We start from the raw sequence: 25,105 nt of genomic DNA, 5'->3' as shown, positions 1-25,105 counted from the left end.
ATGAAAAAGGATGGATCTTGAGACCATAATATAAGTGAAATAAGTCAGTCACAAAAGGTTATGATAGGTCTGGTCCCCATTTGCCCCCAGCTTCCCAAGTTCCTGGAGTGGCTGCTCCCAACCACCTGAGTTCGAGGAACAATCACAGCCCAACTCCCACATCCTCTTGCCACCCTTCCCACTCTACTAGAACCCAGCATACCTGAATATGACTGTTTCACAACAAAACCTCAGCCATTGCTATGTCACCTGTTGCCACTCACCCATTGTTGTTCAGCTATTCTTGCTTCCTCAGTATGATACTCCCTTTCACCTCACCCCACTTAAGTCCATCCCATTAACCCTCCACAAAAACCCAGTTCAGTAAACTCCTGACTCTCCTTTGGAGTTACTCCTAGAGGTCCCACTCAGAACACTAAATCCAGGCTGGTCGTGTTTTTACTGGGTCAGAACCATATATATTATATGGTTTCTCTTATATGAGAGACCCAACATATAAATCATTTAAAGAACAAAATAAAAGAGCCATGCTAAGAAATAGGAAGGTAGACTCAGCAGAGATGGGAAAGGAATCTGGGGAAAAGAGAGGGAAAGACAGGGGAGTGTGGGGGTAGTAAAAAGGATCAAGATGTGATATGTATATGTATTGAACCCCCAAGCCAAATGTAATCACTATGTTTTGCAATATTAGTATTGCATACTATAAAAATTTAAAACAAACAAATTTTTAAAAAGCCAAGTACTTTGTATCAGGACAATAGGAAAGATACTTTGAGGGCATCTCAGGTATCAGCAAGATCCCACCCTTCTCAAGGCTCAAGGGAGTAGAAAGGTAAAGCCAGGTTGCTTTAAAAGACTTTGCTTTGAGAAGAGAGCTATAGGGTGCCCTGTTCCAGAACAGCTGCCTAGGGAACTTATTCTCCAGGATTCATTTTACAGTTCTCAGCCATCCAGGTACTCAGAGGCCTCTGCAGACATGATCCAAAGAGGCCTGGCTATGGCTGGAAAAGACAGCAGACCTTGGTATCATCCACATGATGCTGGCTTTTCAGGTATGCTGAATGCAAGTTATGGGGTCATGGAGGCTTTTAGCCAGATTTCAGAAGAAGGCCTGGGAGGTCAGGCAATGTGCCTCTCCTTGATAGAGCAGTGCATAAAGTGAGAGTGAAGCCAAAAGAGAAGTGGAGACCTCAAGAAGTTGGAGATGCCAGGAACATGATTGCCTGCTGAGGGAAGCAACAGGCAATGAGCAGAGCCACCTCGAGAAAGAGGCTATGAGGGCTGCAGTCAGCAATCCTGGAGGGGAGGGGACTCCCAAGCTCTTAGGAGGCCACATCTCACCATAACTTGCCCTGAGTGCAAGACACAGAGCTATAGGATTTCATGTTAGCCCTGCAAGGTCTTGTTCTTCCTTTCTATCCTATTTTTTTCCTTTTGGAATGGGAATATTTATCCTGTGCCATCATATGTTGGCAGTATTTAACTTTCTTTTTTATTTTTACAGGCCCTCACAGCTAAGAGTTTGCCTTGAGTCTCAGAGGAGACTTTGGGCTTGGACTTTTCAGCCATGTTGAAACTGTTAAAATTTTGGTGATTCTTAGACATGGACTAAATGCGTTTTGTGTAAAAAGGGATGTGAGTTTTTTGGGGCCAGGAACAGAATGTTGTGGTTTAGATCTAAAATGTCCCCCAAAAGCCTCATGTGTTCAGAGGTGGGGCTTTTAGAAAGTGATTGGATCATGGGGTACTATAGCTGACTTACTGTTAGGAGGTAAGGCCTGGCTGGAGATGGGTCACTGGAGGTGTGGCCTGCAAGGGTGTATCTCCCTTCCGAGATCCTCCCTTGTCTTTCTGCTTACTGGCTGTCATGATGTGAGCCTCTCTCCTTCACTGAGCCCTTCAGCCATCCATTTCTGCCTTGGAGCTGGCCAAACATAGACTGAGACCTCTGAAACAGTCAGGAGAGTCAGAAACAGGCAGGAGATTCAGAAAGAAAGAAAAAGAGAAAGAAAGAAAGAGAGAAAAGGAAAAGAGAGATGGAGGGAGGAAAAAAGAAAGGATTGCTCTAAACAAACAGAGGCTCAAAAGTACAAATAGAAATTGCTCCACAATTAGGCAAGAAAAAGAAATAGAAGGGATGTGTATAGGAAAAGAAGAAGTCAAATTATCATTATTTGCACGATCCTCCCTAGGAGATAAAAAAAAAACCCCACCAAAAGACTTAGAATTAATAACCAAATTCAGTAATGTAGCAGGATACAAAATTAACACATAAAAATCAATAGTGTTCCTGTATAATAAACCCACTGAGAAAGAAATTAGGGGGAAAATACCATTCACAATAGCACCAAGAAAAATGAAATACTTAGAAATTAACCCACCTAAGGAAGTGAAAGACCTCTACAAGGAAAACCACAGTACTCTGAAAAAGGAAATTGAAGAGGACATCAGAAAATGGAAAGATATCCTCTGTTCTTGGATATGCAGAACCAATATAGTCAGAATGGCCATATTTCCAAAATTGATACACAGATTTCACACAATCCAAATCAAAATTTCAAAAGCATTCTTCACAGAACTATACAAAACAATCCTAAAATTCGTATGGAACCAGAACAAACCCAGAATAGCAAAAGCAATCCTGTGTAACAAGAGCAAACCAGGAGGCATCACAATCCAGGATTTGAAGTTATATTACAAAGCTACAAGTGATAAAAAGCAGCATGGTACTGGCACAAAAACAGACACATGGGTCAATGGTACAGAACAGAGGAAGCAAAAACAACCCAGGGTACATTCAGCTATTTAATCTTTGACAAGGGGGCCAAAAGCATAACAATGGAGGAAAGATAGCCTCTTTAATAAATACTGTTGAGAAAACTGGCTCTCCACATGCAGAAGATTGAATCTAGACAAATATCTCTCATCATGTACTAAACTAAAATAAAAGTGGATCAAAGAACCAAATGTTAAACCAGAAACAACCTGCTGGAGGACAAGGTAGGTAAACTCTTAAAGTTCTAGGCTTAGGCAAGGACTTTCTAAACAGGACCCCAGGTACATAGAAAATAATTCTGAGAATCACCAGATGGGATCACATCAAATTAAAAGGCTTGTGCACAGCAAAAGAAATAACCAACAGTAACGAGACAACCTACAGAATGGGAAAAATATTTTGCCAACAATTCCTCAGACAGAGGACTCATCTAGAATATAAAAAGAACTGAAAAAAATTAGACCCCCCCCAAATGAAAGATTCAATCAAAAAATGGGCCAATAAGAAGTACAATGGCCAATAAATGCAAGAAGACTGTTCAACATCACTGGCCATTAAAGAAATGCAAATTAAAACACTGAGATTCCATTTTACCCCAGAAAGAATGGCTATCATCCAGAAATCAAATAATAACAAATGCTGGAGAGGCTGCAGGGGAAAAGAAACATTTCTGCACTGCTGGGGAGAATGTAAGCTAGTTCAACCACTATGGAAATCAGTATGAAGATTCTTCAAAAAACTAAAACTAGAAATTCCATTTGACCCAGTTATTCCCTTTCTAGGTGTCTTCCTGAAAGAGTTAAAGACTTTGGGCCGGGGATTTAGCCCAGTGGTTTTGCCACCTGCTGTGCAAGCTCAAGGACCTGAGTTCGGTCCCTGGTACCAAAAAAAAAAAGAGTTAAAGACTTCATGTTACAGTGACACATGCCTATACTTATTTATAGCAGCACAATTCATATTTATTTATTTATTCATTTATTTATCTTGGTACCAGGGATCAAACTCGGGACCTTGCACTTGTGAAGCAGGCAGTGGAACCACTGAGCTAAATCCTTGGCCCTGGCAGCACAATTCATAATAGCTAAATCTTGGAAGCCATCCATATGTACATCAACAAATGAATGGATAAAGAAAATGTGATATTTACCCACAATGGAGTACTTCTTTGCCCGAAAGATAAATTTCAGTCATTTGTAGGAAAATCGATGTACTCTGAGACCATAATGGTAAGTGAAATAAATCAGACACACTTGTTTAAATATATTTCTCTTATATGAGAAACCCAGAGTAAAATTAAGAGCAAAATAAAAGATAAATAATAGGAAGTAGGAGATAGATTATTCTCTAAGGGGAAGGGGTCAAGAGATAGAAGGAAGGAGGAGGGAGTGAAGGGAAAGGGAATGAAAAAAGGAGTTAAGATGTATTATGTACATGTATCAACTTCCCACAAAGAATGAAAACATTACGTATGTACAACACACATGTACTAATAAACTAAAATTTAGAGAAAAATTTGCTCCGGAGCCAGCAGACCCTCGGCCTCATGGTCTTGACTGTTCTGTGGTCCCTGCCATTATTGATCTGTGACTTTCCTAACTAGAAGTTTAAACAGTGTGTGCTATGCTGTGAGGCCCCGGGGAAGCAAGATCCTCTGCTCATGACTGAGCCTGGCTGGCCGCCCAGCACCCGGCTTTCATACTTTCCACTTCCTTGTATACCATCACTCTGCTAGAGTAATTTCTTTTTAATTGCTAGGTAAGGTGACAGAGATGAAGAAGCCTGAGAAGCTGATCATTCTTGGTTACTAACAGAAGTGGAGAGTCAGGACACAGCCCTGGATCCTGCTGCTTCGAGAACTGGACAGACACGGGAGATAGGTGGCTCATCCTGGAACTGCCTCATCCACTGAGGGTCCCAGATAGCTCAGAAACTGCTCATCAAAAGAGGGCATAGAGCGTTGGGGATTTAGCTCAGTGGCACTGTGCCTGCCTTGCAAGTGCAAGGTCCTGAGTTTGATCCCTGGTACCAGAAAAAAATAAAAAATTAAAAAGTGGGCATAGACGAAAACAAGATGGCAGATGCTAAGAAAAATCAAACACAGAATTACCATATGAAGCAGCAATTCCACTTCTGGGTGCACATCCAAAAGAATTGAAAGCCTGGTCTCCAACAGGTATTTGTACACCGTGTTCATAGCAGCATTACTCACAGTAGCCCAAAATGTGGAAGCAACCCAGGTTCCTGTGGACAGGTGACTGGACAAACAAAATGCGGTGCTTATCTACATACACACGAGTAGTTAGGATTCAGCCTCTGAAAGGAAGGGCATCCTGACCCATGCTCCCTTAAGGACGGACTTCAAAGATGTCATGCTAAGTGAAATAAGCCAGCCACAAAAGGACAAATACCATAGGGTTCCACTCATCTGAGGTCCCTAAACTAGTCCGACTTAGATTAAAAGTACATTGGGGGTTGCCAGGGGCTGGGGTGAGGGTGTTACTGTTTTGTGGATATAGAGTTTTCATTTGGCAAGATGAGCGAATTCTGGACATGGAGGGTACCACTGTTTGAAGAACAAAGCGAATCCGCTTCGTGCTACAGAACTGTCCATTTACAGTGGTTAAAGTGGAGGGAGATGTGGTGGCACAGGCCTGTGATCCCAGCACTCTGGCAGGCTGAAGCAGGAGGATCACAAGTCCAAGCCCAATCTGGGGACCTTAGCAACTTAGTAAGGCCTGAGTTCTAGTTTCTCCCCCTCTCTGATCCTCAGTTTCCCCAGTAAGCACAGTAGTTGGGGATCTTCAGTTTCTCAAACTCAAGATCCCCTCTGTGAAGTTCCCCTCTGCCTGGTCTCCAGGCCACCTCTGCCTTGGTTTGTTTCTCATTTTTTGCCTTCTTCCTCCCCTTCCTCTTCTGCTCTGGCCTCTGGGTAACCTGGGCGACCGACTTAGACATGTAGGGCTGTGTCCTTACCCACAGGGGACAGTCCCTTCCTCCCACAGCATTGTGGGTAAGTGGTGAATCTCAGCCACAGGAATCCTACCCGCTTCATTTAGAGGACATTCCCAGCTTGTGGCTGTCATTTCCACCCATGGGGCCGCTTCTTCTTGACATGTAGGACTTTTCTTTTTTTCTTTCCTCTTCAGTGTCCCTCTGCCAAGCTGCCTTGCTTTGTGGACTGAAACCTCAACAAACTGTGAGTTAAATAAACCTTTCACCCTTAAAAAATTATTTATTTATTTATTTGTATTATTACTTTTTTATATTTTTATTTTTTCAGTACTGAGGATTGAACCCAGAGGCCTTTGCATTATACTACATCCAGTCCTTTTTTATTTTTATTTCTTTTTGGTACTGAGGATCAAACTCGGGACCTTGCACTTGTGAGGTAGGCGGCAGAACCACTGAGCTAAATCCCCAGGCCTAGACTGTTAACTCATTTAATTCAGACAACAACCCTATGAAGGAAATATTACTATTTCCATTTCAGAGATGAGGAAATTGAGGCACAAAGAGATTAAGTGATCTGTCCATGGTCACAAAGATAGTTAGAACTAAACATTGAACATGTCTCCTTGTTCTTAGTGCAAAAGATTTTGAAGGCACATACATAAGAGTGGAATTGTAGATTTTAAGGTGTAAGAATATTCAGCTTTACAAGATAATACATTATTTCTCAGGGGACCAATACACAGTCTTATAAGAGTTCTTATAAGAGTTTGTTGATCTGCAACCTCTCCAAAAGTTGTTCTTGTAAGATTTCTTAACTTTTGCTAACCTAGTTATAATTTTAGTTTTAGTTTTCCTGGCTACTACTGCATCTTTTCATTCATTTAGACCTGTTTTCTTTTCTTTGTGTGTGTTTAATGTAATCAAGTTTATCGATTATTTATCTTATGATTAACAATTTTGAAGTCTTGCTTAAGGTCTTACCACAGTATTTTCTGTATTTTCTTGCAAAGTTTTTATTTTCGTATAATGAAATATATTGTGATGACTTATTACCCAGGATTGCTTTTGCTATTCTGGGTCTCTTCCAGTTCCATATGAATTTTAGGGTTGTTTTCTCCAGTTCTGTGGGGAATGCTGTTGGTATTTTGATTAGGATTGTGTAAAATCTATTAGAAGTATGGCCATTTTGGCTCTATTGCCTCTGCCTACCCAAGAATAGAGGATATCTTCATTTTCTGAAGAAAATGTCTTCAATTTCTTTTTTCAGAGTACCATAGTTTTCATTGTAAAGGTTTCTTGCTTCCTTAGTTCCTAAGTATTTAATATTTCTTGATACTATTGTGAATGGTATTGTTTTCCTAATTTCTTTCTCAATGATTTCATTATTTATTGAGAGCTAGGCCATGGGTCTCGATCTCCTGAAGGCAATACAACGCAAGCAGGAAAGAATGGAAGACACAGAAACAGAGATTTAAAGAGAAGGCCGGGTCTTGGCTCGTCTAAGCTGCTCTGGGCAACAAAGACAAAAGGCACCAAGGAAACCCAGTACTTATTGATTACAAGCATGGGAAGAAGGAGAGCAGGGTAGGCTTGAGGCATCTGGCGATACTGGTTATCAGAAGCAGGGCTGTAAAAAAGAGACACTGCTTATCTTGCAAGAGAGAACCAATGGGGACCAGGACTGGGTCATAATTAACCAGCAACCCATCAGGTCAATAAGGGAAGCCATAATTCAGGGAAAAGAATTTAATTGGGGTCACGCTGACCTCAGCTGGAAGTTAACTCGATAGAGCCCTCCCACTTCACAGACCAGGACTGGGATCTCTGTGATAGCCATTGTCGGAGGAGCTCTGCTTGCCCAATTCTGCCATCTGACATGCCCGTATGACTCATGTAGGCTTTGGTTGGACTCCAAATATAATACAGCCCATCATAGAGAACCAAGAGGCTTGTGCCACTTATAGCCTGCTAGTACTAGGCAGGGATGTCTGCTACAATTATTGGTGTAGAGGAATGTAAACAGAATGCAACACATCATCGTGATTTGTGTGTGTTGATTTTGTATCCCTGCTACATTGCTGAATTTGGCTATTAATTGTAGGAGTCTTTTGGTGGAATTTCTTGGATCTTCTAGGTAGAAGATCATGTCATCTGCATATAATGATAATTTGACTTCTACCTGTCCTATATATATATAATCCTTTTATTTCTTTGTCTTGTTTGATTGCTCTGTCTAATGCTTTGAGAACTTCTCCGAACAGGAGTGGTGATAATGGACATCCTTGTCTTGTTCCTGATATTTGAGGGACAGCTTTCAGTTTTTTCCCCTATTTAATATGATATTGGCAGCATGTTTGTCATAAATGGCTTTTATCAGATTGAGATAAGGTCTTTCTATACCTATTTTCTTCAGGAGGTTTTTTTTTTATCATTATGAATGGATGTTGGATTTTGTCAAAGGCCTTTTCTGCATCTATTGAGATGATAATGTGATATTTTTCCCTTGCTTATATTTATGTGGTGTATTACACTTATGGATTTGTGTATGTTGAACCATCCTTACATCCCTGGGATGAAACCTACTTGGTCATGGTATATGATCCTTTTGATGATTCATCGCATTCTTATTGCCAGTATCTTGTTGAGAATTTTTGCATCTACATTCATTGAAGAGATTGGCCTGTAGTTCTCTTTTTTGGTTGGATCCTTTCTGGTTCTGGAATCAGGGGAATGCTAACTTCCAGGTATGACTTTAGGAGTACTTCTTCCCTTTCAATTTCTTAAAGAGTTTGAGAAGTACTGGTGTTAGATCTTCCTTGAAGTTCTTATAGGATTTGGCAGTGAATCCAATCAGGACCAGGGCTTTTCTTAGCTGATAGGTTTTTTAAAAAAAAAATTACTACTTCAATTTTATTGCCTGTTATTGCATTATTCAGGGTTTTTAAATCTTCTTGGTTTACTTTTGGTAATTCATATGTATCTAGGAATCTATCCATTTCTTCTGCATTCTCCAATTTATTGGTGTACAGGTTTGCAAAATAGTTGCTGGATTTCTTTTCCAACTCTATCCTGCCATGAAGCAGTCACTCTTGGACTAAAATCCCACACTGTGTTTGCAGTTTACAACACCTGTGGGCTTTTCTTGGGGCTAGCACTGCTGGACAATCCATTATTTCTCCCTGAAGCTGCTGATTCTCCATGGCTTACCTTCTCTCCTAGGACACTGGCCTCATCCATCATCAAGTTGTTTGGTTGGTCAGTGTCTCTGCAGCCCTGTGCTGAGGGGGGAAAATGCTAGAAGTTGGCAGGTGAACATGGAGACCTCTTCAGTTAGTGTCTGCTTTTTGGTGATACTCTCTGAGTGTGGCTCACTATAGGTCTTTGCTTCTGTTGCAGAATCCCCCACCTCCATTCATTTGGGAGGGGAGGCTGCAAATATTTGCCTCAGCAACCAGTTCTCCTGGAATGGGCTGCAGTATTGTTAATGACACCAAGGCAATCCAGATATTGGCAAACACAGAAAACCAACTGATAGCAACAACTATGTCACCTTGGCTATAGTAATAAAATCAGCAACAATAATAGCATCAAAGTCAAACTGGATATTGACGTACTCTAAGAACCAATAATGTAACCCTTAACTATATAAAAGAGATCTATAACTATAGTATAAATACTAAGACAAACCAAATATTGACCTACAGTAAATATCTACTAAATGGAACATCTTTATCTCCACAACAATAGAACAGTATGCAATAGTAATAGCATAGTTAACTACCTAAAGATTCATAAAGCTTAATTGTTATACTAGTGAACCAGAGAGGGTGGGGAACAGGAGCATGAAAAAAGTAAAATGTGAAAAATTAACCAATAGATAGTGAGAAGGAAGTGAGAAAAGTGAAGTAAAGGATGCTATTAAGGAGTATAAGGAAATTGATAGTATTAAATGAAAGTAACAGAAAAGAATAAGCAAGGAAAAAAAATAGCAAAATGAAAGAAAAAGAAAAATAAGAAAAAGATTAAAAGAGAGGGAGATAGAAAAAACAAAAAAGAAGACAAAGAAAAAAAGAACTCCAAACACACATGTACACACACACACACACACACACATACACACACACACACACACACAGGCCAATAAAAGAAATACCCAAAAAAAGAGCCCAAAAAACATTCCTCTGTATTTCCCAATAAGTGGTTTCCTTCCAGGATCTGCAGTCTTAGAATCCAGCGGGTCATGACCCTCTCCACCCAGCTTTATAGGCTGTGGGTTTGTGAGTTGACTCCTACTCCAGGAGCCCCTCTGTCCACAAACTCCAGACCTTGGCAACCATCCAGGCTGTGATGCATCCCTGTTCACACGTAAACAGGAAAGCAGTCAGACCACTGATCTCTGCTAGATGTAGGCAGCGGGGTTTGGGCTCAAGCAGACCACTTGGACCCAGTGCTAGCACTTTCAGATCCAGCTACCTCTGAAAGCCACACTTGCCGGGCCTGGACTCCTACCACAGAGTGCAGGGCCCGTGTTCTTCCTGGCCAAAGCTTGAATTCTCAGGGGACCTGTGCCTAGCCCTCGCCCTCTCCACGCTGTCTCCCGTGGCTCTCACCCAGGCACAGTGATATGGTAACACCGGGAATCTTGGGGTGTTCTGTGGCTCAGTCCCACACAATCAACCCCTCCTGGAAATGACACCTGGTTAACCTCACTTTGGAAATATGGTGGGTGCTGCTCTGGGTTTCTTCTCCAACTGTACCCCACAGTGAATCAGTCACTCTTGGAGTAAAACTCCATGCTGCTTTTGCAGTTCACAACAGCCGTGGACTTTTCTTAGGGCCAGGACTCCTGGCTCATCTGTTATTTCTCCCTGAAACTGCAGACTCTCTGGTGCTTACCGTCTCTTCTGGAGCACTGACTTCATTCATGATCAGATTAGTCAGTCAGCACCACTGCAGCCCTGTGCTGTGGGAAACCAAAATGCAGAGCCAGCTGGAAGTTGGCAGGTGGACATGGGCAGGGTGCGCAATCCACAGTGCATTGCATGGCTGCCCTTCCCATCCTGTGGCATGACCAGGCTCCAATTAGGGAAGCATTTACATCTTCATAATATTGAATCTTCTATCCATAAACAAGGTTATCTTTTCATTTATTTAGATTCTTTTTAATGTCTTTCAATAAAGTTTTATAATTTTCTTATTACAGGTCTTATATGCTTAAGTTTTGCTAGATTTATTCCTACCTTTATTGGCTATTATAAATGCAATATTTTAAATCACATTCTGTATGCTACTGATAGGCTACAAAAGCAACTTATATTTGGATATCAATCATACAGCTAGCTACCCTGCTAAAATTTTATATTTTGAATCATTTGTCTAATGATTTTTTTTGGATATTCATGCCATATACAAATACTGATGGTTTTGTTGTTTTCTAATTCTTAGGCTTTTACTAATTAATTAGTTAATGAATTAATTTAGTCTTACTGCACTGTTTAGGACCTTTGGTGCAATGTTAAAAAGAAGCAGAGAGGGCTGGGGATTTAGCTCAGTGGTACTGCGCCTGCCTTGCAAGCACAAGGTCCTGAGTTCGATCCCCAATACCAAAAAAAAAAAAAACGCAGAGAGAAGCCGGGCATGGTGGTACACATCTGTAATCCCAGCATTCAGGAGGCTGAGGCAGGAGGATTGCTGTGAGTTGGAGGCCAGTTGGACTACATAATGAGTTCAAGGACTCCCTGAACTACATAGAGAGACCCCATCTCAGAAACAAAACAATGGAATCAGAGCTTTACCTCAGTGATACCGTGCCTGCCTGCAAGTACAAGGTCCTGAATTCAATTCCTGGTACTAGAAAATAGAAAACAAAAACAAAAAGAAAACAAAAAGCCCCCAAACAACAACAAAAAAGGGCAGAGATCATGATTTTGAAGGAAATTCTAAAATTTACTCATTAAAAATAAATGTTTTTCTTATCATGTTAAAGAATTTCCTTCTAATTTTCTAGATATTTATCAGAAAATTTGCTGAACACCGTTGATGGGTATGTTTGGTTTTTGTTTTTGTTTTTAGACTCTGTTGAGATTTTTTTTCTTCTTCAGTCTATTAATGTAAGTTTTTAGTTTGGACTCCTTCAAAAGCAGAGCTAGAGCAAGGTCTGGTTCAGGCAAGTTATCTGAGAGATGATTCCAGGAATATGCAGGGTCAGGGAGAGGGAGGTGGAAACGGGGAGAAGCCCATTTCAAGGAGCTGGGCCATGCTGCAGCTGGAGGCAGTCGGTCCTGCTGAGATGCTCAGAGCATGGGGGACACCACCAGGAAGGAGGGGCTGGAGCGCATCCCAGGCTCCCATCACCTTTTAGGGAAAAGGGTGCATATTAAGGACCTTAACTCTTCCTCACATCTGGGGAATATGAGCAGATAAATGCTCTGAAAGCATTAAAGATGTCTCCGAGGACAAAAGCAAAGGTGAGGGGACCCAGGTGGCTGTAAGGTGTCTTCGCTTGCACAAAGCAATCCACTGTCTGTGAAGATGAAGTGAGAGGAGGGCAGGAGTGATGAGACACGAGCCACCACATCTGTGTTTCCGACATAATGACATTTGTAGGCTTTTCTCCTATTGTTATGAACCCAACTTGAATGTAATGTCTTATATTTTTTATACGCTGCAGGTTTGATTTACTAATTTTTTTCTTATAATTGTTGAATTTATAAGTGCTATTGGCCTTTAATTTTCCTTTCTTGTCCTTTGCTTGTCTTGTTTGGAAAAAGTAGCCATATGGAAAGAGTTAAGAGTGTTCCTACACCCACCATTCTCAGAAAGTTTTTATAAAAGTAGATTTATCTTAGCCATGGTGGAGTAATCCCAGCTACTCAGGAAGCTAAGGCAGGAGGATCACAAGTTTGATCCCAGCCTGGGCAATTTAGTGAGAGTCTGTCTCAAAATTTAAAAAAATTTTAAAAGTCTGGGGATGTAGTAGCTTGGTGGTGGAGTGCCCCTGGGTTTGATTTCCAGTACCACAGAGAAAGAAAGAAAAAGAAAGAAAGAAAGAAAGAAAGAAAGAAAGAAAGAAAGAAAGAAAGAAAGAAAGAAAGAAAGAGAAAATTAGACTTACCTCGAACATCTATAAAACTGTGCTGACATGGCATTTTCTTTATGGGAAAATGCTAATTTAAAAAAAATTTTTTGAGACAGGGTCTTGCTCTGTAACTCTGACTGGCCTTAGCTCACTACGTAGCCCAGGCTGTCCTTGAACTCTCGGTGATTCTCCTGCCTCAGCCTCCTCAGTGCTACGATTCCAGCCATCCGCCACCATACCCAGGAATGGGAATGGGAAAATTTAAAGTTACTGATTCAACTTCTTTAATATTATAGAACCACTCAGCCATTTTATTTTTTATTAAATTAAGTCTAGTAAGTCATGCTTTTCTGAGGTTTGGTCTACTTTGTTTCACATTTCATGTCATACTTTATTCATAGTCTTTATTTTTATTTTTGTGTTTTTTCCTACAAGACATAACATGACATGGACCATTTATCTGGTTTTAAATATACAGTTCAGTAATGTTAAGTGTGTTCCCATTTTTTACGACCAATCTCCAGAGCCAATCTCGCTCAACTGAAACTATCCGTTAGATAACAACTCGCATTTCCCTCTCTAGCCCTTGGCCACCACCATTCTACTTCCTGTTTCTATGAATTTGTACAGTCTTCTTTTTAACATTGTACTTAGGTTCTCATTTTAATTCCTAGTAACATTTATTTGTCTTCCTTTTGGTTAGAAACTTTCTCTGGCCTTCTGCCATCTGGTGTTTCCCTCCACCAGGTTTGTGTGGGTACACTGTGACGTTCACCCAGCCACGAACTGCCTAAGGATGAATTTCCTGGCACTTACCCCTTGTAAGCGAGTCATGACTGCATCCATCGCTGTTGCATTCTTGCTGCCTTATTATTCTGAGCGGGGTCGGGGGGACTCCCTACAGCTGCACCTCCCCTCCCTCCCGGGCTGTCCAAGCCCTTGGGCTCACCTGGTCAGACTCCCACTTGGGCTGCAAGAGTTTTCCCAGGCCCTCATGGAATCAGATCCCTCCTGGCTGGGGCTCCAGTGTCCCCAGTTCCCCTCCTTCTGCCACTTTTCTCCACTGACCCCAGGCCCTGACACTTCCTCCTGGCATCAGCATCATTCCAAAGTCCAATGTCCTGGTCTGGGGACTTCCTTGGACCTAGGCTGACAAAGGCAGCGCTAGATGACCGTGCCTAGTAGTAACTGCCTTTGGCCTCAGCAGTGAGCGCAGGACCTACCCATGCTCTCTCAAGGCCTCATGGAGCTGGGCCCCAGCCCGCGAAACTCTGGGGCCACCCTTTGGAAAGGCCCCACCTAGAGTGTCCCTCAGAAAGCAAGGTGACCTGCTTTTTCCACTGTCTGGTCCCAAGGGATCTTGGGACGAACCTGAAGAGTAAAATATTGGGTGGGGGATTTAGCTCAGTGGCACCCTGCCTGCCTTCCAAGCACAAGGTCCTGAGTTCGATCCCTGGTACCAAAAAAACAAAACAAAACCAAAAAAAAGATTGTGGTGAGCCCATCAGGATCCTTCCCTTACTGCATAGCATACTGCTTCTTGGGATTCCTGAACAGGTAAGGAAGTCTCCCTAGAAATAGGTTGCTACCCCCAGGGATCCCATGCCAAGGGCCCTGGCTGGAGGGAGAGAGGACACCAGCAGGCAGGCTCCTGAGATGGAGACTGGGGCTTGGGGTCAGCTGCTGCGGACTGACTCCTGCTTTCCTGGGCCTGGCCGCCGGGAGCTGCTGTGGGCTGCACTTGCTGAGGCTCTGGGCCTCACTTGGGCCTTGGGTCAGCTGAGTCAGGGACAGGTTTCATTTGGAAACTGACTGGGACATCAAAGTTGGTGCAGACTACATGCTGTGCATTAGCAGAATAACTTCAAATTCCTGCCTGGATTTCCTTAGGAAAGTCCAGCTCTCTGCCCCTTTGCCATGGTGACTGCATATCCTGACTTTAGATACTCTTTCCCAGAGGCATCTTCAATAAGGATTCCTGCAGGATTTGGGATTCTCCAGATTTGCACTCTGTAGTCCACACTGTGCCCTGTGCACGAATAGCACACAGGAGTCCTGTGTGCACAGATGCACACACACAAACACAAACACATGCTTCCCGCACATGTTCCTTGCCCTGCCCCGCACACCAGGGTGAGGGAGCACTAAGTTGTGCTCCTGCTTATCAGCTGCTCCTTTGCTTCCTGTGCCTGACTGGCAGGAGCCTGGGACCCGACAATGTGCACATGGCTTCCTGACTGCAGCTAATGAAAGGAAATTCCGTCATCAGCACACAGAAATCGGGGGATTTCAGGCTGCAGCCACAGCCACCACTCCCTGAGCAGTGCTACCTATCTGTCTCCGTCTAGGCAGCCCTCTGGCCCCAGGCACCCCGCGGACCCTGCCAGAGATGTCTTCTTTTGGCTGCTGGGGCCTCCCCACAGCCCTTCTCACCCTGCTGTGCTGTTCAGGTGAGCTGGTACCCAGGCTCCTGGCATGGGGCAGCTAAGGGTGGGTTGGCCTTGTGCCCTGGGCTTCAAGCAAAGAAGGAACTTGCTGACCCTTTGAACACAGGGTGTGCTCCGAAATGGGGTCAGGATGCTGCGGTAGCTTGGTTTTGAGTCACCTTGGTTCTGGGAATGGGGTGGGGTCTTGGCCTTTTCCTGTTCCACCAGGCGGAACAGGCCCCACAGCTTCAGGGCATGGTAGTGTGGCAGGCTGTGCAGGGGGATTACTCAGGAGGTGAAGGGGTGCTGGGGTCCTAAAGAAGATGAGGGTGTACACCCAGCCTGTCTTCTAAAATAGCCTAGGGGTCAGCTTGGAGAGACAGGGGCATCACTCTCTGGCTGTGGTCAAAGCAAAAGTGAAGCTTTTCTCATTTGTCAAATAAGCTAGTATCCCTTTCCCATAGGGTGGTTGTGAGCATTTAGTGAGACAGTGCTTTGAGGTGACCCGTTACCTTCCTGTCCTCAGGCCCCCTGCCTTCCTCTTCTTTACTGATCTCTGACCACCATGATCTCTCTGTTGCCCCCAAAATACTAAGCACACTCCCAAATGAGTCTTTGCTCCAGTGATTCCCTTTGGCTAGAACACTCCTGGAATACCCACTAACATCTGCACGGCTCACCACCTCCTTTATGTCACTGTCCTTGTGAGGCCTTTGCTGACCACACTGCATACTCCCTTTCCCCAGCACTTGCCACTGGCTCACAGGCATGGGGTCTTGCTTGTTCTTTGTTATTGTCTGGCTCCCTTATTATAGCATGTGCTCTGCCACTGGTCAGCTTTGGCCACTGCTGTATCCCCAGAGCCTAGCACAGTGCTTAGCACATAATAGGTGTTCAAAAGCATTTATGGAAGAAAGATAAGGAAAGGGAGGTTAAACCCAGGGCCACAGTTCAGGGGACACAGCTCAGAGCCCACCTCCATTCTCAGAGAAGCCTTCATGGAGGAGAGGACATGGGCTGGACCTTGACAGAGTTGGACTGTGAACTTGAAGAAGACTAACTGGAGCTGACCGGCAGAGGTGCTGAAGGACAGAAAGCCCAGAGGCAGGGAGAGGCTGGAAGGCTGTCTCCTGGGTTGAGCCAGGAATAGAACCGAGAGATCATCCATGGGCTTGATCCTCAATGCCAGTTGGCAGACAGCTCCACTGCAGGGCAGTGGGGACATCTACTGCCCAGTGCTTCTGGTCTTCTAGGATCTTCTGAGGTAACATTCGAGGTTTACGTATGGCCTGAGAGGTTGGCGGTTGAGGCCATAGGGTCCAGGAAGGTCAACTGCAGCACCAGCTGTGTCAAGCCTGAATCAGGTGGCCTGGAGACCTTCCTGTCTAAGCATTTGGTGGACCAACAGCCTCAGTGGCAGCAGTACTTGATCTCAAACATTTCTCAGGATGCGGAACTCATTTGCTACTTTTCCTGTGCCGGGAAGACACTGACAAAGAGTCTCAACATCAGCGTGTACCGTGAGTGGCTATGTGTGTGTGTTTTGGGGGCATCTGTCCTGGGCAGAGCCTGTGTCTACTGAATGTGCTAGAATCTGCCCTATCCTTGTGCAGAGCCTTCTCATCACAGACAAGGAGCAGGGCGGGCCAGTGGACCCAGAATTTGCTCATACCCTTGCTGGTCCCTGAGCAAGCCAACCTGGTTCTGAATCTTACTTCAAGGAGAACAGTCTAACTAAGGTTCACCCAGACCCAAAAGTCATTTAGCCACACAATATTCTTAAGTCTCCCCCCAGCTCAGATGCCAGAGCACCCGTGTGACAAGTAGTGGTGGACATCAGGAGAGCTGGGCATGCTCTCCTATAGCCCCTGCACTTCATGAGGAGCTATCGCTTGGTGTTCTTTTCTTCTCCTGAGGACTCATGGCGAAGGTGCGACCACTATACACATGCACCTGCCTGGACCCATAGAAACCTTCCAGATAGGCTGGGATTATCTTGTTATCTTGGCCACATAGGTATCACTGGGGCCTCCTATGACCAATATCAGTGGATCAAATGAAAAGAAAGATACCCTAAATTTGTATTCCATCCATATTTCCTGGGTGTGGGGGGTTGAGTGCTGTTGACGTAATTATTCAATTGTTTAATCTTTGAAATTTGTATTTAATATATCTGTAGAGGAGGGAGAGACACAGACCCGAACTTTTATATCTTCAAAGTTGAGTGTACAAGTTCTGAGCCTTTTCTTTACCTCCACCTTGTCTGTTCTCTAAATCATGTCCATAAAACTACTGCCAAGTATGTCTTCACACTGAACTGCTTCCTTTTTCCTCTCTGCACTAGAGCAGGCCGGGCCCCAGTTCATTCTCTCCCTCACAAGTCCCTTGAGGGAGCTGGAATGCCATGGTGTCGGGAGATGGCCCCGTTGGGACTCACCCCCATGCTAACCAGACCTCTTGCCTTCATCCCCTGCAGAGCCCCCAAAGCAGGTCACACTGAAGCTGCAGCCCACAAGGGTGGCCTTGGGCACATCCTTCACCATTGAGTGCAGGGTGGCTGCTGTAGAGCCCCTTGAGAGCCTCACCCTCACCTTGCTCCGTGGCCAGGAGACTCTGCACAACCAGACCTTCGTGGGGGCAGCACCTGCCCCCCAGGAAGCCGCCACCACATTCATCAGCATGGCTCAGAGAGAAGGTGGTCCCCTCAACTTTTCCTGCCAGGCCGAGCTGGACCTGCGGTCTAGAGGCGGGGACATCATTCGCAGTGTCTCGGAGCCCCAGGTCCTCCAAGTCTATGGTAATGGGACCCCCCAAGGAGGGTGGGGCCCTTTGGCCTTCTGGACTCTTGTGTGGAGAAAAAACTGACCACTACTCCCAGACTGATTGGGGTTCACACTTAATCCTGAAGTTTCCCATCTTCCCTGGTTCTTTTTCTAAGGTCCCAGCCTGGATCCTGACTCTTCTAGAAGTCAGGAGAGCTCAACTAGTTGCTTGGCCATTATCAAGCTTCGTGGCCTTGACCAAGGCAACCTGCTCTCTCTGTCCTTGACTCCTCTCCATATCGAGAGGTTTGGCCTGCCTTTCCCTGGGGTCTCCAAGTCCTGCTGTTCCATGACTGAGTGGCCAGTGTCTGCTGTCTTTGGGGAGCTTGCCTGAAGCTCACTTGGCTCTGCCTGAGGAGGGCCATGAGCTGGTCCCGGGACTGCTGGCCGGGGGCATCTGCCCTAACCATCTCACAGAGGTCTGGCTAGTGACTGGAGCCTGGGCCACTTTTCTTCTAGATGCCACTCTGAAGGCAGACACCACACTTCACTCCTCTTGGCAAGCAGGGTGATTGGAGGATCAATGAGTGGGTGCAGGGTGATGGGCAGACATCTGATCCCTGCCACACCCTGGCACTTGAGTCTTCTCAGACATCTGTTCCCTCCCCAGAGCCCGTGCAAGACAGCCAGATGGTCATCATCGTCACAGTCGTGTCAGTTCTGCTGTTTTTATTTGTGACATCCATCCTGCTCTGCTTTATCATCAGCCAGCATCAGCGCCAGAGGCGGACAGGCACCTACGGGGTACTGGCTGCCTGGCGAAGGCTGCCCCGCACCTTCCGGGTGCAGCCTGCATGAGCTGCATGGCCACCACCATGGTGACTGCTGGAACCTAGCATAGCTCCTCGGATTGTGATCCAGCCCGGCAGAGGGCCTAAGAGCAGCATGGGACTCTGGGGACATTTCCTTTTCTAGCCTGAATACAAACACCTGGACTTAACCTGGTGTCCTCCATGTCTGCTCCTGGGGTAACAGTCAGCAGTTGGGAAAGGGGGAGAACAGGCCTTCTCTCTCCAGATGTGTCCTCCTTCCTGCCCTCTCCTTCTCAGGGGCCTTCCAGGGCCACAACCACCCCAGACCCCAAAAGCCCGTCACTGATCAGCCCAGGCACCTCTCTCAACTGGCCTGGGTGACTCACTCCTATGGATGGAGTGCGAGGAACCACCCTGTCCCGGAGGGACAAAGAACACTCAGTTCCCACCTGTCCTCATGGGACCTTAGGGTATTCCTGGGGGCAGGAGAAGGACATATCCAGTACTCTACTGGCTGCCAAGGTTAACTTCTTGGGCTGATGGTGGATCATAAGGGCACTGACTCAGCTCCAAGCCCTACCCCAGGTAGGGGGAGCTTCGGGGAGCTTCAAGGTGCTTGGGAAACAGGAGCAGTCCTTTCCTCTCACCTCCTGCCCCATTCTTAACCCAGCTGGTGACCCTACAGCCTTTGTCATCCCAGAGGAGAGAGGGACAGAGGTGGGCTGGGACTTGTAGTGTAGAGGCATTGCCCTGGTCCAGGCAGAAAACCGTGGCCCAGAGTCGGGCTCATGTGGCTTCTGGGCCCCTGGCTGGGCTTGGAGGGTGTCTTCTAGGCCTGTTCAGGATGGCAATGGGGTGGAGAGGGGTGGATCCCCCACCCCCAGAGGGGAGGGCTGACAGCATGGGTGCAATCAGCAGACAGTAGTGAGCAAGTGGAGACTACAGGGCCGTTCTCAGCCCCGCACTGAAGCTGGTGAGGACTCCTGTGAGCTTCCATCCTCAGAGCAGGCTCTCAACATCATAGTAGTCTGGGGAAAGAGCACCTCCTTCTTGCATCCCTCCCGCCCCAGGGGATTCCAGAAGGAACAGAGAAGGAGACAGACCAGTGCCCACAGCAGTGATGGTAGGAGGTCCCCATGCCCCGCCCCGGCACATAACCCTCCTGTCCTGATGGGCCTAGGCCCCACTGCTCACCCATTCGGCCCCCTACCTGAAGCTGGAGGTACATCTGCACCCACAGTCTCTGTAGCACTGGGGGGTGGGGGCGGGGGTACAGCTCTCCTGAGGTGGGGCACAGAGAAGAAAGGCCCCTTCAGAAGCCCACAGGCCCCTGGCTGGCTCTTCTAGCCCAGCCTTCAAGCAGAAGCTTGGCAGCGCCCAGACACCCAGCTTACTTACATCTCCCTTGTCCCAGAGGCAGGAGGCTGGTGACAGACACTGGGCGTGCCCTGTGAGTAGGGTTGGCTCGAGGGAGAAGGAAAGAAAGGGGCTGGCCAGAGGGGCCAGGGGCCCAGGGTGGGGATCAGGTAAGGCAGGTAGTGGTGGTGGAACACCAAAGGCACTTCCTCCTGGATATGCACCTCCTCCTCTGGTTCTTCCTGTTGCCCCTCCAGGTAGACCTGGAGATTGTGCAAAGGGGATAGGGAGATGATAACTCAGGGTCCTGCTCCCACTCCTCTCTTTCCCTATATTATTTTCTCTAGATAGCCATCATCCTAATGGCTACCATTTAGTAAGCATTTACTATATAAAAGCCAGGCACTGTGCAGACATTTATTCCTTATTTGCAGATGGGAGAACTGAGGCTCCAAGAGGTTGAACAACTTGTCTAAGTGTCCCAACTAATAAGAGGCAGAGTGGGGATGGAAGAATCTAGGTGTGACTCCAGACCTGGGGATCAGAGTGCACCAAGCTACTCCTGGCCTTGTCCCCAGCTCCTGGCCCACCTGTGTCACTCACTGAGGTGGGGTGCTCATCCCCAGGGTCCTTGAGGGGGTAAGAGACACAGCAACTCATTATGCTCCCTCTGCCTGGATTCCACTGACCCTCTCCTTGAGTGCCTCTTGGCTTCCCAGACCCTCTGTACCCCAGGCCGCCTGCCCTCAGGCCTCTTCTGTCTCCCTCCCAATGCTGGCAAAATAGGCTCAGCTTTAGCCTGTCACCCCCGTGCCCCCTCACATGCCTTCCTCCGTCCTGCCTCCTGCCTCCACCCCGCTGGCTGGGAGGGAGGACACACCAGGGTCCGATGTCACCAGCCTTCCTGGGGCCTGATGTCCAAGAGGATGTCCTTGAACAAGACCGGGAGGCCTAGGTTTGGGGACCCCCCTCCCTTCATGAAGTCTGACACACACCAGCCCTGGTGCATGACAGATGCCAAAGGGACCCAGCTGGAGAGGTATGGGCTGCCTTCCTGCTTCTCTGGGTCCAATCCCCTAACATCCACCCCAGAATACAGGCGGGTGACGCCGGGGCCCCACCCCCACGCACCTGCACACCTGGAGAGTCGGTCTCAGGGTTCAGGGCCCTTGCCACCAGGCGGCTCAGCAGTAATTGGTGCATCTGCGCATTCTGTAGCGACATCAACTCCAGCAGATCTGGAGGTTCAGCAGGGGTTAAGCAGGCCCACCCTGCCATCGCGCAATCCCCGCCCGGTGCCCTGTCACCCCTGCCCAACTTCAGGGCCATCATCCAGAATTAGTCTAGGGGCGCGGAAGCTAGATACACACAGAGAGAGTAGGGGCAGATGGGGCATGGGAGGGCGACGCCGGCCGAGTCTCACCTTCCTTCACGCGGCCCGGCTGGGGGGGCGAGGCAGAGACGGCCCATGGGAGGGGCTGCAGAATCGTCACCGAGGGCTGGAGACGTAGGAGAGGACACTCAGCCAGGCCAGGTGCGGAAGGGAAGTGGCACGTCGCGATTCCCAACACCCCCTCCCCTGTCCCGAAGAGTTGCCTCTCTAACTGCGCAGGCGCCGAGTTCTCGCCTCTCCGCCCCCATGGCCTCCCCTTTCCCTGTCCAGTATCTTTCCCTCGGTTTGGGATCTGGTGTTTCATCCCCATCTCCCGAATCCAGCCACCCAGTGAAAGGCAGGCTCTGCTCTCTGGTTCAGTTCTCACCGTCGGGGCTGCACTCTGTGGTGGAACGCGATCCCAGCTCCCGCTAGCCCCGGAGGCCATGGCCAGCATTCGCAGGTCTGGGTTCCCTCAGCAACGCCGACGCCAATTCACAGCTCCTCCCACGCATGCGCAGGCCTGCCCCGGACTCTGGCGTGGGGGGGGGGCATAGTTTAAGTTTCTGCTCTCAACTCCCCTATTTCCTCTGGAATTTACATCCTCCTCCCCTGTGCTAGGCCTCCGGAGTATTGTGTGTTACTCCTCCTCTTACCTGTCACCGTTACTCACCCACAGTATTGGGCCAGGGAGGCCATGTTTGTTGAATAAATGAGTGAGTTGCTAGGTAGGCTTGGTTTCCAGGTCCCAGATCCCTAGCTCACTTGATGGGTTCAGCAGGTATAGACATTTGTAGGGGCCGCCTTGGGTGTTAGGGACAGGTGAGTGAGAGAGGCCTCAGATCTGCTCCCTGCCACTTTGTCAGTCAGGAGAGGGACATTCTGTGGACAGAGCGTAGTTTCTGAAGAAGACCAGAAAGGAAACACTGGCCGAATTCACAGAAGAGGATGGAACTCTGGCCAAAAATCCATCTCCAGTTCCTTATTTTGGCTCTTTGCTCCCTGATTCCTGGTTAAGGTGAGCCTTGGTCCCTCAGAAATGGAGAAAGGTGGCAGTCAATCCTGTCCCCTATATTGGAAAAGTTACAAAAGCATGCATTCTTCTGACAGGAAGTCAGCAAGGTCTCCATTGCTTAACAACAGGTGAGGGGGGAGATCTATTTCGGCAGCTGTGACCATCCTAAGATAGGCCCTGAGCAGCAGTCAAGGAAAATCCGGACAGGAAGCTGGGATTAGCACCCTCGGAGTTGCCCTTCCCCCACCTTCCACTTTGGTTTAGCTCCTTTTCCTGGCAGTTCTGGAGTCTGGAACCAGAAAGACACCCCCACCTCCACTCCCACCCCCCGCCACTGCCTTTGCTCCTATGTACTGTCGCCCAGAGAGGGGGCCCATGGGCAGTGCATTGGCTGTCTCTGTTGGTCTTGTCACTTCAACAGACTTCAACAAGCCGAGATCCAGTTGTCACAGAACCCCAGTGAGCGGAACACTCTCCTCCACCCTCATTCCAGAACAAAATCAGTCACTGTGGTCACCATCAACAAACACCGAACACGATTGTGGCTGTGCATGAAGCTGCCCATCTGAACACTGATCCAGCATTGTAGGGAAGTGGAAAACAGACCTATCAAAAAAGAGCAGAAACACAAGATCACATAAAAAATAAAAAAAAATTAAAAAAAAGAATCCCCAGTGCAGGAGACACACAGAAAAGATAATGAGAAAGGGAGGCCTGGGCCACTGGAGGATGGAGTTCTGAGGAAGGCAGCATTTGGACAGGGCCAAGCAGCACAGGAGAGAAGAGGCCATCCAGGCACAGGTGCAGCAATGGACAGGGCCTGAAATGACCCAATAGGTCCAACTGTCTGGGTGGCAGAGGAGCAGACACAGGTTATTCATGGGTCAGACTCGAATGCCAAGTTACAGAATGCAGCCATCAGCACATGGATAATGGAGCTGTGGATGGGGTTTGAGCAAGAGAGAAAGAAGAGGTGATATGCACAGCCATGTTTTAAGAAGATTCATCATGTTCCTCACATCTTTGTTTTATTTCAGCCAAAGTTCAAAATAACAGATGTCTTACGGGTGTGTAGCCTCCCAATGGAATGCTCTTCAGCTGTTGACAGTCTTGGTGTCGTATATCTTTATTGATGTGGAAAGATGTCCAAGACAGTTGAATGAAAAAGCCAGCAGGCATAGTAAGGTCTTATTTTTGTTTTATAAATCATATGTCTAGAGCTGGGGTGCAGCTTAGTGAAAAAGCATGTGCTTAGCAAGTGAAAGGTCCTGAGTTCCATCCCCAACACCCCCACCTGCAATGTGTGTATGGCGAGAGATGGGCTTGCACTCTAGTTTCCCCCAGGGTATCCTGCTCCTAAACAAACGCCTTACTGACTTTTCTCCTTTTCCTGTCCATTCTCTACTCCACCACACTGCTTCCTGATGTCTTCTTCCAAATAAGCCACTTGCTCCCAAAATACTTGCCTTGACTTTGCTTTGAGGGAATCATACCTAAGACACCACATTTCCCTGTCTACCCCACCCCAGCTACTGAAAACTTCTGGGAAAAGCCCCTGTACTTTCTCTACAGTACATTCAGTTCAGAGACATTAAATACCAAAATAGACATCGAAGAGAAGTCTGCTCAGTATAAAATTGCCAAAGGGTTCAACTGAGGCCAAGCTGGAGACAGGGAGGGTGGCCAGGAGGCCACCACTTTTGTCCCTCTGAAGGGAGCCAGGTGCAGGCTGGAGGTGGCTATGGAAAACAAATGAGGAGAGGTCCCAGGTCCTCAGACATGAAACTGCATGTTAACCTTGGGCAAAACTTGTGGTTTTGGAAAATAAGGCTGAGGTAAAAACTCTCTGCCTTGTGGTATTCAATTTGAGTTCTTTGTCACAGGAAACCAAAACATTTGCTGTTTGGAGGGCGCAAGAAGGTGTGTATCTGCTCATTCAGTTAGGAGAGCTTATATCAGTCTGGAAGAGTGGAGGAGGTTACCTGCCTGCAACTTTCCTGATTACTATTATTTTCTTTCAAGCACTAGACACACCGCCTATTTCCTTTCATTTTTTTTTTCCTTAATGAGAACTCTTGTTTGCATCTTTGGATTTTTTTTTGTTTTGGGGGTGTGTGTTTGTGTGTGACCTAAGACAATTTGTACCAAAATTTAGTGTCCCGAGACTCTTTGTCCTGCCCGTTGCCTTGGTAAATCTATTTCTAGGAATAAACTAAACATGGACAAAGATTTATACTAAAACATGTTCATCACAGTGTTATTTTTAAGATTTCAGAATTTAACAGTACTTAATGCCCAATAATACAGGAGTAGTTGAGTAAATGTAGACAACTCACCCAGAGGAGTATAGTGTGGTCATTAAAAGCCATGGACCTAAAAAATGAGCTATCTCTTCTCTTTAGATGGAAATGGAGAGAAAAGGCCATTTCCCTGAATTCTAGTAGAGATTTCAATGCTTATTCCTGGTGCAGATGAGAAGGCATTGATGAGACAGCAGCAACCAAGTAAGGGGTCCTTTCCTTGACCCCAGTTCCAAAGGAACTAAAATATGGGGGT

The 25,105-nt window shown here is 46.7% G+C and overlaps 2 protein-coding genes across 7 annotated transcripts; one reads left to right on the top strand and one right to left on the bottom strand.

Annotated features, from left to right (window-relative positions):
- The first annotated feature begins 5,872 nt into the window (after positions 1-5,872).
- Positions 5,873-18,994, top strand: LOC101713583 (intercellular adhesion molecule 2). Of its 5 annotated transcripts, none has more exons than XM_087210194.1 (5): positions 5,873-5,972; positions 15,155-15,256; positions 16,486-16,752; positions 17,709-18,029; positions 18,171-18,575. In XM_087210194.1, the coding sequence occupies exons 2-5, from the start codon at positions 15,196-15,198 to the stop codon at positions 18,386-18,388; spliced, it is 867 nt and encodes a 288-aa protein (XP_087066320.1). In that variant the 5' UTR covers positions 5,873-5,972; positions 15,155-15,195; the 3' UTR covers positions 18,389-18,575. The 5 variants fall into 5 exon arrangements, 4 of the variants coding, with proteins under 4 accessions (XP_087066320.1, XP_087066319.1, XP_021103221.1 ...); XR_002390543.2 differs by lacking the exon at positions 5,873-5,972 and adding an exon at positions 18,665-18,799 and having other exon boundaries at positions 15,069-15,256; positions 18,171-18,562; XM_087210193.1 differs by lacking the exon at positions 5,873-5,972 and having other exon boundaries at positions 15,069-15,256.
- On the bottom strand, positions 18,709-22,716 carry Prr29 (proline rich 29). 2 transcript variants are annotated; one of them, XM_013067015.3, is made up of 7 exons: positions 22,208-22,716; positions 21,923-22,069; positions 21,586-21,661; positions 21,302-21,400; positions 20,205-20,425; positions 20,017-20,087; positions 18,709-19,834 (listed from the first exon to the last, which is right to left on the bottom strand). In XM_013067015.3, exons 2-7 carry the CDS (start codon positions 21,989-21,991, stop codon positions 19,825-19,827), a joined length of 546 nt encoding a protein of 181 aa, XP_012922469.1. In that variant the 5' UTR covers positions 21,992-22,069; positions 22,208-22,716; the 3' UTR covers positions 18,709-19,824. The 2 variants fall into 2 exon arrangements, with proteins under 2 accessions (XP_012922469.1, XP_004868695.1); XM_004868638.4 differs by lacking the exon at positions 22,208-22,716 and having other exon boundaries at positions 21,294-21,400; positions 21,923-22,066.
- Positions 22,717-25,105: the final 2,389 nt, after the last annotated feature.

This window comes from Heterocephalus glaber, unplaced genomic scaffold, assembly GCF_053883595.1.
Source record: "Heterocephalus glaber isolate CG9 unplaced genomic scaffold, H.glaber_assembly_v1.0 deba00001124, whole genome shotgun sequence".
NCBI lineage: Eukaryota > Metazoa > Chordata > Mammalia > Rodentia > Bathyergidae > Heterocephalus > Heterocephalus glaber.
The sequence above is the reverse complement of the archived record's forward strand: the minus strand, read 5'-3'. Positions and strand labels throughout refer to the sequence as shown.